Source organism: Haemaphysalis longicornis, unplaced genomic scaffold (assembly GCF_048455015.1).
Source record: "Haemaphysalis longicornis isolate Haplotype H1 unplaced genomic scaffold, Haemaphysalis longicornis Haplotype H1 scaffold_14, whole genome shotgun sequence".
NCBI classification, from domain to species: Eukaryota; Metazoa; Arthropoda; class Arachnida; order Ixodida; family Ixodidae; genus Haemaphysalis; species Haemaphysalis longicornis.
The window spans coordinates 23,421,878-23,436,182 of NW_027526245.1; the positions used below are offsets into that span (position 1 = coordinate 23,421,878).

The 14,305-nt window shown below is 48.0% G+C and overlaps 1 protein-coding gene across 2 annotated transcripts in view; it reads right to left on the reverse strand.

Moving 5' to 3' along the window:
- Positions 1 to 14,305, reverse strand: part of LOC144165197 (sphingomyelin phosphodiesterase 4) — a 78,227-nt gene that overhangs the window by 7,581 nt on the left and 56,341 nt on the right. For both annotated transcript variants that reach the window (XM_077695317.1, XM_077695316.1), the window contains exons 14-15: positions 5,862 to 6,077; positions 667 to 909 (exon numbers count right to left, since the gene is read on the reverse strand). In XM_077695317.1, the coding sequence (XP_077551443.1) occupies positions 667 to 909; positions 5,862 to 6,077 (459 nt within the window). The remainder of the gene's footprint in view (positions 1 to 666; positions 910 to 5,861; positions 6,078 to 14,305) is intronic.

Sequence of the window (14,305 nt, forward strand, 5' to 3'; positions counted from 1 at the left end):
AAGCTTGCCGAATGAGCTATTTACGCTTAAATTTAGGGCACATTCTTTTTATACCAGAATGGTGGGACAAACAGTGGAAGTTACGAAAGCAGACATAAACATAGAAGTACCGATGGGTATACTGCTGTTGGTACTGCGCGCACTATGCTTGGTTGAGCTGCACAGGACTGCGGGGCTTTGAGGTTGTCTCAGTCGACACTGGCCGATTGACGGAAGCGATGATGTCTTACGTGACCACATTTGTCGAGCGCGCGCCGTGTTTCACGAAACGATTGTCTCCATGAGCAAAACAAGGCAGGCACAAATACATTCACAAACAAACGAAAGGCAGAAAACGGCTTGCCGCGGTGTGGTGGCACCATCTAGGTTCAGTAACGGTAAACAAGGCCCTGTGATGTCATTGCAGATGACGAAAACGCACGATTGAGTGGGAAAATCAAACTTTTAACCTAAATTAATTAATTTCTCAGTGAATAAAGCATCGTTCGCATTCGGACAAGCGCTGGGGGCACTATAAAACACGAAATCTTTGGAATAACACAAACTTGTGTTTTGTCTTCATGGCTCCTGTAACACTCTGCATCGCACCGGCCTTGCTGGGCTTGCACCCATTGTGTGAGGAAATACGGCGCCTGTGCCCGCTGGAGAAGCGGTCCGAGTGCTCACCCGGGCGTTGAGGGCGCACGCGAGCAGGTGCAGCAGGCGCACCAGGAAGACCACCTCGTAGCTGCGGATGGGCTCCGTGTCTGGGTTGCCCTGGTACTCCAGCGGGGAGGATGCGGCACCGCCGCCAGGGATGCTGCCGCCACCTGGTGCTGCCACCCCAGAGTCCGTCGCGTCGTCCCCTTCGTCCTCCGCTTGTGGCAGGGGGGCACCCGGCTCGTCCCACATCTCCGGCACGGGGCTCAGCTGAGGGGCACAAGAGCGCGCCACGTCACCCACACAGGGCCACCACCCATCGAGCACCACTGGTGAAACAACCCACACGGACCCCATCCCCCCCCCATGTCAAGAGAATGCACTGCTAGCCTGCCATCTGTCGACAGAGCGCTGGAAATGGCAGTCCAGTGTTTGCCTCTGATGCCGAAAGCCAAAGAAAAAAACTGAAAACACGAACAGCAGCTAATCCAATGTCCCCTGGTTTGGAATCCTTTCTTCATCGAGTTGTGTATCAAGTCCGATGTTAAGGAAGTCTGATTTTTGTCCCCTACGTGCTACACCGATACAGGTGCTAAGTGCATTGGCAGACCTGCCAACCAAGCACCATAAAAATTAGGGAGATTGGAGCATTAGGGAGGGGGTGTTTTTTTTTTTTTAGTTTACATTTCTGACCGACATCTGAAAGGGTTAAGGGTATTTACTGTGAGCTGCTTTGTTCTTGCATCATGTGACAGACAGACGCAATTGTTATGATGCCTTTTCCCTCACCTTCTTTCAGTACAGTGGCGAGCGCATTTTGGGGCCAGCCTTTGTAAGCTACAACCAACATTCCGGCAGTTTCCAAATGCACGGTGCACACGGTACTATTGTGGCCGGAGTATATTTCACTGTACTCTTACGGTATGGTTACAGGGAACAAAAAGTATGTGGCGAGTGCTCTCCCCCAGCACCGCAGATGTTGCAGCAGGGAAGACACAAGCACACGCATTATTAGGCAACCACTTTTCGGGAGATGGGAGATAGCATTCGTACAATTAGGAAATGCGGTCGAAATTCGGGAGACTCCCGGATAATTCAGGAGAGTTGGCAGGTATGCATTGGCCACCCTCCCAACGTGACCAATCCACTCGGCATGAAGCGCAGATGCGCACAATAGTTCAAGGGCCCTTGTCACAGCAAGAGGTGGCTGTACAGACGTCCGGGCTTGCACACGTTGGCAACATGTGTGGCCAAAAAAATTCCCGCTTCCTCTCGTTGACTGCACCTGACCACTGAGCCAGTCCACAGACCACCGCCAAAGACGGGGGCCAAAGACAAGGGTGCCCACAGTTGTGGTTGAATGAGAACATCCTCGACAGAAGTCTGCCTGGCTGGGTTACACTTGAGAAAGAGGCAAATACACCAACCAAGGGCATTTATTGAGAGCAGTCCCAGCGTTTCTGAGCCCACTCGGCTCCTTCATCAGGGGTGACTTGGAATGGCAAGAAACAGCTCTCACACAAGGTGTCTTCTTTCTAGTCTTCTTTCCACTCGCATCTGGCCCTTGCGCGTCGGAGGCCGTGGGCGTAGACGGTGGGAAGGGCTCCCAGGGACCTATTCAGGCCTTCCCAGTTCCCTTCTATGTGCCAGGACTCGAGGAGTATTCTTTCTGAGTACAGTATAAACCAGCATATAGGGTATATAGGTGGAGTTTTTTTCCAAAAAAATCCGCACAAAAGTAACCCCTCATTTTATATAGTGGTCATTGGAAAAATGCGAATCATTGTCTGGCAACAATGTGCAAGTGTAGTCCATCGCCATCGCCCTTTGTGTCGGACTGCTATTTGCTTTTCTATTTTCTATAGTTTTTCGTCTTTCACTCGTCTTGTGTGTGTGCGTGCATGCATTTCTGTACGTGTCTGCTCCGAGATGAGCAGCGGAAGTCGACGCCAGCTCACCACTGCGCTCAAGCTGAAGGCAATTGAGTCGCCGAGCAGAATGGGAGTATGGCGGAGCAACGCCAGTTTGGTGTTTCATAGAAAAGGGTGCAATACTGGCAGAGCCAGAAAGCTAAGCTGTGCTCGTGCAGCCCCCGGAACAGATCGTTCTGTGGATGTCAAGCGGTGCACCCCGAGTTGGACAACAAAGTGGCGGACTTCGTTCGGGAACTTTGCTCACAATCACTGCCGGTTGCAGCGAAGGCCATCCGTGGACCGGCTTCGCGAACTGTACAATGAGTGGATAGCCGGCGACAACGAAGACATCTACGGGCTGGCTGCGAAGACTATCCCTCACGACAGTGTCAAGCTGGGTGTCCTTCTTTGGCAGTCGCTGCCCGACGACATGGTTGCACAAGAGTTTCGTAAGTGCTCCATCAGCAACACGCTCGACGGCACTGAAGATGACAGTGAGAAGCAGTCATCCTCGGACGACTCTGACAGCCCGGATGAGTGACTTTGGGGCAGGCATAGTGGGTGGCAGTGATGGACGGGCGTCGAAAATAAATATAGACATTGTGTGTGTGCTTCTCTGCTGAATTATTTTTTTGTCAACTTTTCCCACCTCAAGGTAGGGGGTCGACCTATATTCCAGTTTATATGGTAATTGGTTTCAATTCCAATCCCCTGCACACCTTCCAAGTTAATCCTGTGTCAGCTGCTGAGTGTCCGACTTGCGAATGTTGTTTTTGTGTTGCCCGAGGCATTCCGGGAAGTTCCTGCATGGTCTTGCCAACGTAACTAGCGGGACATCGTGCGCAAGCAATTTTGTTGACAAACCCCCTGGGCTTTTTCTTTTGGTGAATGCTCTTTGAGACGGGGCATCAGCCGTCCAAGAGTTGACACTGGCTTGTGGGAGATGAGAATGCGTTCCTTCCGAACAATGCGGGATACTGTTTCACTTGTTCCTCTAACATAGGGGAGGGGGAAATACGGGTGGGTCGGTGAGCAGAGAGGGTGGGAGGGCAGACGGCAGAGAAGGGATTGTTGACCCATGGCATCGATAGAGTGGAATTTTCTTGATTGCAGCCAGATTGGGGTAGACGGCGTTTCACGTGCCGTATGAAGTTGCTCGTGTATCCATTTTTCTTCAGGTCAGCGATTACGGCTGTTTCTTCTTTCTTCTGGTCGTTTTCTGTTGAGCATACAGTTCTATCTCTGAGTGACAGGGCTCAGACTACTGAAGATTTGTAGGAGTTCGGGTGGTAGGAGTCGAATTGTAGGTAGCGGCCGGTATGGGTGGGTTTCCTGTACACTGTGAAATTTAGTCGATCTGGCTGTCTGTCTTTTTATCAAAACTTCGAGGAACGGTGAGGTGCTGTCCATTTGTTTTTCCATGGTGAACTGGATGGCTGGTTTGATCATTTAGCTGCGACAGGAAGTTGTCTGCTGTTGTTTCTTTGACGATACAAAAACAGTCGATCACGTACCGGAGAAACACCTCAGGCTTTTCAGGGAAATTTTCCAGAGCGGTCGTTTCAGTTTTTTCCATAGCAAGATTCGCTGTGGTTGCGGAAATGGCAGCCCCCATCGCAGTTCCAGTCGCTTGCTTGAAATATTACTGCTTGTAGCAGAAATACGTGCTCTACAGGCGGAACTGCAGAAGTTGCGCCATCTCGCCGACGCTGAGGCAGGTCCTGGAGCTCAGGCTGTCATCGTTATCGAGGGCAGTTGTGGCGGTTGCGACGGCCAGGGAAACAGGGATGCCGGTGAAAAGCGACACAACGTCAAAAGAGACGAGTCTGTCCCCACGGTCGATTGGCACTTCAGAAACAAGTTTGACAAAGTGGCCGGCGTTTTTGAAGCGGGTGGAGATTTTGCCGACGACAGGGGAGAGAACCTGATGAAGCAAGTTAAACAGGGCTCAAAGTGGTGAAGTTGCAAAGTCCACAGTAGGCCGGAGGAGGGGCAGCTCCCCAAAATTAAAATATCGCAGCTGACATAGCACCAGAAGAAAACTAGAGATAAGCATTGCTTTAAAAAGCTACGCCTAACTAGGCCTCAAACAGAAAATAAATGCTCCTGTAGTCACAACACTACAACTGAGATGAGCAAAGATCCAGACAAGAGCAGAGGTAGGCGAAATGGTCCCTTTAGCATCGAAAGTGTCAAATGTTTGCACTGATTTTTCCCTTAACAAGACATTAGACAAAAAAAAATAAAAGTAAAAAAACGAGAGGAAGAAGCAAAAAAGAAACCAAGAGGAAACAAGAGATAATTTCGTGCATTGGATAACTAAACCTCGCTAGACTCCAGATTTAAAAAAAAAAAAAACATGTTTATGTTATTAACAAAACACAAGAAAGAAAATTTGTGCATTGCCCGCACCCAAAGTTCTTCCTTAAGTCCCGTGAAACATTCCTGCCACAGAGTTCAGCAATTTATGAGGAGTGACTGAGAGTGTCAGTCCTCTAGGAAGTCTGCCAGAGCACTCTGTGTCGCAAATGACAGCTGAACAAATGAGTCCTATACTTTACGCTGTGCAATGCGACTGGAATCGAACATCATCTCATAGTTGCCTCTCATTTTATGGCACTGCTTTGGAGCAGTTTAGATGCAAGACTGCTTTTTGGAGCAGCATGGTGCAAATGGCGTAGCATTTCCACCTGTGCTGGATGTATGGGCAAATGCCACAGGCTTCGGTTGCCTCCATTCGGCAGCTCCGCTTTCACCTTTGAAGAAACAGATGCGCAGACACAGAGCTGAGATTCCGCTCCCTAGTGGGTACAAGCAAGGCCTGTGTGCACCCAGCATGGCCACCTGACACTCCACCTCCATGCCTTCTATGCAGGTGCTGCTAAGAGAGCTCCACCATTCTGGCTCAGTAGCCTATGGGCAGAACTGCGAGTTTTGGAACAAATGCCGCGCGTTTGAGCCCCAGCAGTGCCAATACTTTTTCTAAAGACCCGTGATTCTTTTTTTTTTTTTTTTTTTGCTGTAAAATGTTCTCTTGGGTTGACTCTGCACATTCCGTTTGTAAATAACAAAGGTTAGGTTCATCAAAGTGATCTGAGGGGCTAGTTGGTGTGCTGACATGATTTGATAAAAATGTGCATGTAAGGACGCATGTGCTGTGTGTTGTCTCCGTTCACTGGTCCCGTCCTTACATGCTAATTTTTATCAAATCACGTCAAGGTTAGGTATCTTTTGGGAGGGCAAAAAGGTGGGCTGCGGCACAGCAGCGCATGCAGTCAACTCCTCCCCCAGCCGGGAAGGGAGCGGCACCTGGAAGAGTGCGCAGAGGTCCTGGACGGCGGCCTGCAGGTGGCCCAGGGTCCTCCTGCGCTCGGCCGCCTCGTCCGGCGGGGCCCGGGAGACCAGGGCGCTCAGCCGGCCCACGCACACCGACAGCCAGCCGGGGGGCGCCGGCCGGCCGCTCAGCCGCTGCACCCGGCGCACCGCCTGCCACGCCTGCACCGCCTGCCGCACCAGCTCCGCCACCTGTGGGGCACGGGCAGGGGCAGGCACTCCTTTCAGGGGGCCACGCCTCACAGAAGGGCTCTGCGCTCACCCAACACTCCCAGCCACAAAGCAAGCACAGGGAGCACTGCACAACTTTCGCATTCTGCGCCACAGCGATGTTTTACAGGCAGGAGTGACACAACAGGGGGCCAACACCACAATATCAGTGTGTCAAATGCAGCACGCTAGCATTCAACTACAGTAGAACCTCGTTGCAAGAGACACTCGAAGGAGCCAAAAAACGCGTCTCTTGTAACCAAGGTGTCTTGTATGCAATGTTGCTGACATGGCGAACATAGGAAAACCCACCAAACCGCCTTCATTGAGATGTCTCTTAGAACCAATTGTCTCTTGCAACAGTCTCTTGTAACGAGGTTCTACTGTAATATAATGCTGCAATTCACCGTGCAGATTGATGCTTCTTTTTATGTAATTAATCCCTGCCCACCTGCTTGGTCTTCGGACTGCAGTATGTCTTAAAGGGGCACTGACACAAAATTTTGAAAGCGAGATAACTTCGGAGATAGATTGGTGGGAACACATATACATCATCTGCAAAATATCAGCGGCGAATACAGCCTAGAACATATTTAAAATCAATTTTAAAGTGTGCGAAACGCAACCGAGCAGCCAGGAGAGGACCACGCGCAATCGACATCCCGAGGATATTATGTAAATAAAGAACATCCAAACACGTCACGAGTTTGTGTTGGCCGCTTCCGCACTGCCGGCGTTATTCGCCGGCTCGCCGCTCTAATCGGAGGGCTGGAGGGCGGAGCTTCTGCTCTCGAGAACGAACAACCCGATCGTTGGCAGCGGAGGCGCCGTGATTTCGTCAGCTCATGGGGCAGCTGGCCGCGAACAAAGTTCTACAGCGATTCCAGGCACTCTGTTTCTATTACTGTTTATTACCATTGGATGTGAAAATGCGCCGGAGGCACGAAAAGCCCACTGAGCTAGCCGCACGGTCGCTGTGCAGGCGGCGGCCACGGCCGCGAAGTGGCCCACGCCGGCGCAGGTAGCTCGAGTGATAGCTTGTTACCGCTGCACGAAATTGTCCCCTAGTCCCAGCCATGGTGGCTTACATGAGAAAGGAGTTAATGATGCCATGGCGGGTTGCATTAAAAATTGTCATGTGCACCACTTACGAGAGCGGCACTCGAATATCCGCCGCAGTGCTAAGCCGAACACATCTGTAGGCGGACCTGTAGGCAGACCTGCCGGCTGCTCCCAGCGCGCGTCTTGCCACCCACCGTCTCGAGCGTCGCGCGTCGTTCGTTAGCCGCGGTAGCATTTGCACTCGCAGCGGCTGTGTCATATCCACGGTCGCTTTTTAATTAAGCGCCTCACGACATCAATACGTGGGGGCATTCGCAGAAGCTGCCGTCGATGCGAATTCGACAGTGCTACAGCGGCTCTGCTCTGTGATATCCCTCCGACTGTCACGTGGTCAGCTTTGTTCACACAAAATCCACAAAATCCATCGTTTCGCGGCACTCGCTGAAACCGAAACTGCGACTGGCCGCATTGAAAATGCCTCTAATTAAACAACCGTTGCACGCTGAATCAAATGAGGTTTCTACAGGTTATAAGAAGGTCACTAGCTACTTATCGCAACAAAAAAAAGAAGATGCAAAATTTTTGTGTCAGTGCCCCTTTAAATAAAAATAAAATAAATGCGATCAAACAGCACTTGCAGCTCCATTACAACCAGCCCACCATGTTTCGTGGCGGTGTCTTAGGCAGTGGCACCACTGACACTGTCGCCACTGCCTCCTCTCATTCCTTTAGTGTCTCCAGTAGTTGCTTGCAGATTGCAGTAAAATGGGCATGCCTGTTACCGGGACAGAGCAACTTCCTTTAAGAACCAAATGTGCATTTTGTCATCAACTCCCCTTAAAAATGCCTTACAGGCTCCATTACAGAAGACAGAGTACAGTGGGATACACAGGGAATCCTAAGCGGTGCTACACTTCCACTGGCACCACTAACAGAGACTGCTTGGAAGGCTCGAGGGGGCTCGTAAACAAGAACAATATGGCAGCAGAAAGGACAAACCACCCAGAACGGTAAAAAAAAGAAAATTAAGGGCTTTGTGCCATACTCGCATGGCAAGTGTTTCAATAGTTAAGGTGGCAGACTGGCCTTAGAGCTATATTTTTTATTTACCAACCAATTTTAATGAAACTGCACTACGTTATAGAGTTTTTTGTGCTGATTTCAAATCTCCTATTAGATTTTTTGTAAGTTGATTATATTTTGAGTTAATTAATGAATAATTGCCATTATTTTGGGACACAGTTACAAAATAACCACTCCATACAGAATGGCAATTACCATGTGGCTAGGCAGACAAATGACTAAAGAATACAACGTAGGAAGAACTTTTTTGATTTAGCTATTTTTGGTTGTTTTACAACACAGTGAACTTCGCTTCTCCCGCGCTCTGCCAGAAATGGCTCGCAGGTGGTGCCAATTGAACACAATATTAATTTTCCAAAGCCTCCATTTGAAAAATTTGTTTCCAACATTGTATTCTCCAGACATCTTGGTATCCGAAGCAAAAAGAATTAAAGTTGTACCTGCTCTGGGTGACAAGATATCTGAGGATGAAATGCTAGCTTTGCATTGGAAGAAAAGTGCCGTTTCACCATCGAATTCTGCGCTGAGCTGCAGAGTGCACTTTAAAATGCTATTATAATAGAACAACAAAATATGGTGCCTTTTGATGAGGAAATTTACAGACTGTTATAAAAATGGCTGTGGAGGCCAAAAATTCCATTTTTGAGAAAACGCTTTTTTTTACCGTTTTTCGGCCCCAAAGACCCAACTGCCCCCTTAAGGATTTTATTATTAAAGCCAATATTGTCGGCTGTTGTAGAGATTTTCAGTTTCTGCAGAAGGCACAAAATAGCGGCTTCACTGATAGTAATCTCCGGCATTGTTGTAGCGTATGAACTATTTAAAATGGGAGCGGATGAAACATCCTCTCGTAAAAACACTTGAAAAAACCTGATTTAGCAGCTCTGCCCTTAAGGGTTGGGTCTTTGGGGCCGAAAAACGGTAAAAAAAAGCGTTTTCTCAAAAATGGAATTTTTGGCCTCCACAGCCATTTTTATAACAGTCTGTAAATTTCCTCATCAAAAGGCACCATATTTTGTTGTTCTATTATAATAGCATTTTAAAGTGCACTCTGCAGCTCAGCGCAGAATTCGATGGTGAAACGGCACTTTTCTTCCAATGCAAAGCTAGCATTTCATCCTCAGATATCTTGTCACCCAGAGCAGGTACAACTTTAATTCTTTTTGCTTCGGATACCAAGATGTCTGGAGAATACAATGTTGGAAACAAATTTTTCAAATGGAGGCTTTGGAAAATTAATATTGTGTTCAATTGGCACCACCTGCGAGCCATTTCTGGCAGAGCGCGGGAGAAGCGAAGTTCACTGTGTTGTAAAACAACCAAAAATAGCTAAATCAAAAAAGTTCTTCCTACGTTGTATTCTTTAGTCATTTGTCTGCCTAGCCACATGGTAATTGCCATTCTGTATGGAGTGGTTATTTTGTAACTGTGTCCCAAAATAATGGCAATTATTCATTAATTAACTCAAAATATAATCAACTTACAAAAAATCTAATAGGAGATTTGAAATCAGCACAAAAAACTCTATAACGTAGTGCAGTTTCATTAAAATTGGTTGGTAAATAAAAAATATAGCTCTAAGACCAGTCTGCCACCTTAAAGCCATATCATTGAGCATTAGTCCCTTCTTAAGCGCTCTGTTTTCACAATCGTTAACTACCGGAACTGTACCTCAAGACTGGCTAACCTCAAGACTGGCTAACAGCTAAGGTTGTCCCTTTCTTCAAATCCGGTGACCACTCTTCCCAGCTGAATTACAGGCCCATTTCCCTAACTAATACCATATGTAAACTCATGGAGCATGTCATACACAGTCAAGTCATAAAATATTTGGAAAAACATAGCATCATTTCTAATTGTCAGCACGGTTTTCGTAAGGGTTATTCCTGCGACACCCAACTTGCCGGTTTTGTTCACGATCTTCACAAATCCATGGATGCCGGATGCCAGGTTGACGCGGTTTTTTTGGATTTCGCTAAAGCTTTCGATCGCGTTCCTCACCACAGATTAATACTGAAACTAGCAAAACTTAACCTTCACCCGGACATTCTTAAATGGATAGAAGCTTTCCTATCCTCCAGGTCCCAATTCACCTTTGCTATGAATGCAAATTCTTCCTCTGTTCCGGTAACTTCTGGCGTCCCCAAGGGTAGCGTCCTTGGTCCTCTCCTTTTCCTTGTCTATGTTAATGATCTTCCCAACTCTGTATCTTCTCAAGTTAGACTGTTTGCAGAGGACTGCGTAATATATAGAACCATTTCCTCCGATTCCGACCGTTCAACCTTGCAATCTGATCTGGACAAAATTAACCTCTGGTGTTCAACCTGGCTTATGTCACAAAACGTTTCTAAAACTAAGTTTATGTCCTTTACTAACGCTACTAACCGTATTCCCAATTATTACTTCTTGAATAATGCGCCACTTGAGTTCACATCTTCTTGCAAGTACCTTGGCCTTCACTTTCAGCAGGATCTAACATGGCAGCATCACGTCGAACTTACTCTTGTAAGCACTAACCGTTCGCTTGGGTTGCTAAAACGTAATTTAAAATAGGCTCCGTCGCAGTTAAAAAAGATTGCTTTCACCACTTTAATTCGCCCTAAATTAGAGTATGCTAGCGCCATTTGGGACCCTCATCAAGCCTACACGTATCAAATATTTAATCCGTGCAAAACCATGCTGCTCAGTTTATTTACTCTGATTATTCTTGCTTTTCCAGCGTCACTAACTTGAAAAACCATGCTGAACTAGTTGATTTGGCGCTGCACCGGAAACATGCGCGCTTATCACCTTTTCACAAGCTTTATAACCACCCGTCACTGCGTGAAAGTTTTTTTGAAAGCCCCTCTGCTCTCTTTCCACGACGCGATCACCCCAATAAAGTTAAACGCCCACAATGTCATTCACTTCATTTCGCACAATCATTCATACCACGCACCATTGTTGAGTGGAATGACTTGCCAGCACATGTTGCCACCGAAAAAGATTCCAATAAATTCTTGCAGCTCTTGCACACTACGGTCACTAACTAGAATTTTTTTTCTGTAGTTTTTACCTCTTGCATAAATTGTGGCAGTAGCTTGCATACGTTGCTCTTGGTCTTGCTGCAGGCTATTTCTGCATACGCTGCCACTTGTTATGTTCTCTGTTCTTTGTTTTTGCGTTATATTGTTTTCTTTTTCAGCCAATATTATGGGCGCAAAAGTGTCAAGCAAATTCTTGAGGTCTTGCGAGCCATGTTCCCAATTTATCTGATTGTTTAACGATTGTACAACGCGGTATGGCTGTAGGTTGTATTTATTGTTTCTTCCCTTCGTTGCAACTAATCACTAGTTATAATGCGTATTGTATTTTTGTCAGTATTTTTGTATAATGTTGTCTTGCCCCCCTCCCCCCTATGTAATACCCTCGCCTAGAGGGCCTTTAGGGGTACTCTGAATGAATGAATGAATGAATAGTTGCTAACCTTGATAATGTAACAACAGGCAGCCTTAAAAAAGCACTGACAAAAATTTTGCACCTTGTTTTTTTTTTTGTTGTTGCAACAAGTAGCTAATGACCTACTTATAAGGTGTGGAAACCTCATTTGCTTCAGTGTACAATGGCTGTTTAATTAAAGACATTTTTACACAGTTTCAGTTTCAGCAGGTGACATGAAAGGCTAGATTTCGTATAAACAGAGCTGTGCACGTGACCGTAGGAAGGATATCGCAGAGCAGAGCTGCCGCAGTACTCTCGATTCCGTGTCGGCGGTAGTTTCTTCTAATGCCCCTACGTACAGCCACTTAATTAAAAACCTGCTGCGAGTGCAAATTGCTGCGGCGTCTAGAGAATGACGTGCAACACTCGAGGCAGTGGGTGGGGAGACGCACACTGGGCTGGATTGCCTACAGGTCTGCCTACAGATGTGTTAGGCTTAACACTGTGGCGGATTTTTGATTCCCACTCTCGTAAGCAGTGTACATGACGATTTTTAATGCAATTTGCCATAGCATCATTAACTTCTTTCTCACACGTGCTGCCTGGTTTGTAACTTGAGTCCCATTTCGTGCAGAGGTAACAAGCTATCATTCAAGCTACCTGTGCCAGCCTGCGCCACTTCGTGGCCGCGGCTGCCGCCCGCACAGCGACCGTTGCTGGTGGTATACGCGGCTCCTGCAGGGCGCCTGTCGTGTCCCCGGATGTTTTCGTGTCCAGTGTAATAAAAAGCAATAAAAATAGAGAGCCTGGAATGGCCGTAGAACTTACACCGTGGCCAGCTTCCCGATGAGCCAACGAAATCCTGGCGCCTCCACCGCAAATGACCAGATCATTTGTAGCTCAAGAGCTAAAGCCTCTGATTGGAGCGGCGAGCTGGTGAGAAACGACGACAGTGCGGAAGCGGCCAACACAAACTCACGACGTGCTTGAATATTGTTTATTTACTCCGCATTCAAACAGATGTCGATCTCGCGAGGACCTCTGCTGGCTGCTCAGTTGCGTTACGCCCACTTTAAAATTGATTTTAAACATGTTCTAGGCTGTATTTGCCCCTGATATTTTGCACATGATGTATGTGTGTTCCCATAATCTAACTCCCAAGTTATCTCGCCTTCAAAATTTTGTGTCAGTACCCCTTAGTAATGACAAAACATGACTATGGGCCTCATGCACTGCTATGACAGCCCTTTCAGCGCCACCACTGGGGACACTAGGACCACTAGGGACAATGACAGTTTTAAGTGCGAATGCACTTCTTAAGCGACCCTGAATTACGCGTCCACCGCCGTCCGTCCGTCCGCACCACATACCCACTTAGGGCGATTGGCCAAGAAGAGTTCCTAATTTCTTTAGCACATACCCACTTAGGGCGATTGGCCAAGAAGAATTCTTTCGCATCACCCGTGCATTCCCACTTCCCCATGCTCCCCTTCGGGGAAATGCGGGTGAATTTTAAGTGCGAATGCACTTCTTAAGCGACCCTGAATCACGCGTCCACCGCTGTCCGTCCGTCCGCAGCACAGGTGTTATCGCGCGCCTCGTCGCCCCTAGCAACGGCGCGGAGCGGAGGGGAGCGTGTGTACCAACGGCGCAATGACGAAGTACGCCACGTGACGTCGCGCGCTCTCGCCTCCTCTCCCCTTCGCTCGCCTGATGTCGCTCACTCTCGCGCGAGGTGCTGAATAAAGAATACTGTCGTTTCACTTTACTTGCGTGTGTGTGTGATCTCCTCGAACATACACTTTAATTCACCAAGATTTCCAGAGAACGACTAACGGGGTGTGTGAATCCCCACTTGATCACGCGGGGGTGTTAAATGCAACTAACAGGCGAATGCCAACACAGTTCAACATAACTCCCCCTCATAGCATCACCCGTGCATTCGCACTTCCCCATGCTCCCCTTCGGGGAAATGCGGGTGTTTTATTTTTCTCCCTGTGGCCAGACAGCTTATCATGGCACCGTATCTTATACAGGACGATCACCAGTGCACAAAAGAACGAGTGCCCACTTTGCTGCTGACCTAACGCAACAGAAGAAACAAACCGGTGCTTGATTAACACGAAAGCTCTTCGCAAGGGCAATGGGCGAGCAATGCATCAGCACAAGAACCAGTTGCAAACAGGTGCAACAGCCACCGTTTCCACACTCTATGAACGCTCTGCCTTACCACACGGGTGCTGCCACCAATGCTGCTCAAACGAAAGAGAAAGTACAAGCAAGACGGAAACTTGCGAGCACACATGTAGGTGGCGAAAGAGGAATAGAAAAGAATGCGAGGAGGCTCGTTCGCTACACATAGGGTCCCCCCAATGGAGAGAGAGAGAATGGTGGGAGTGCATTGTTTTGCTTGTTTAGCCTCACAAGCAGGGAGACATCCGACTGACACAACCGCACAACTGCGCACTTTTGCATCGAGGGATCCTCACAGTGGCACGGGCACACCACACGTGGCTGCTGCTGCTGTGACTGCCATTTGACACTCGTTAAGGGGGGACGCGGCTTTCAACTTCGGAAAAATGACCAAAAGATCGTTTTTTTGAAACCCACATATTCGGCTTCCATGTTTCCTATTCTGTGCGTCT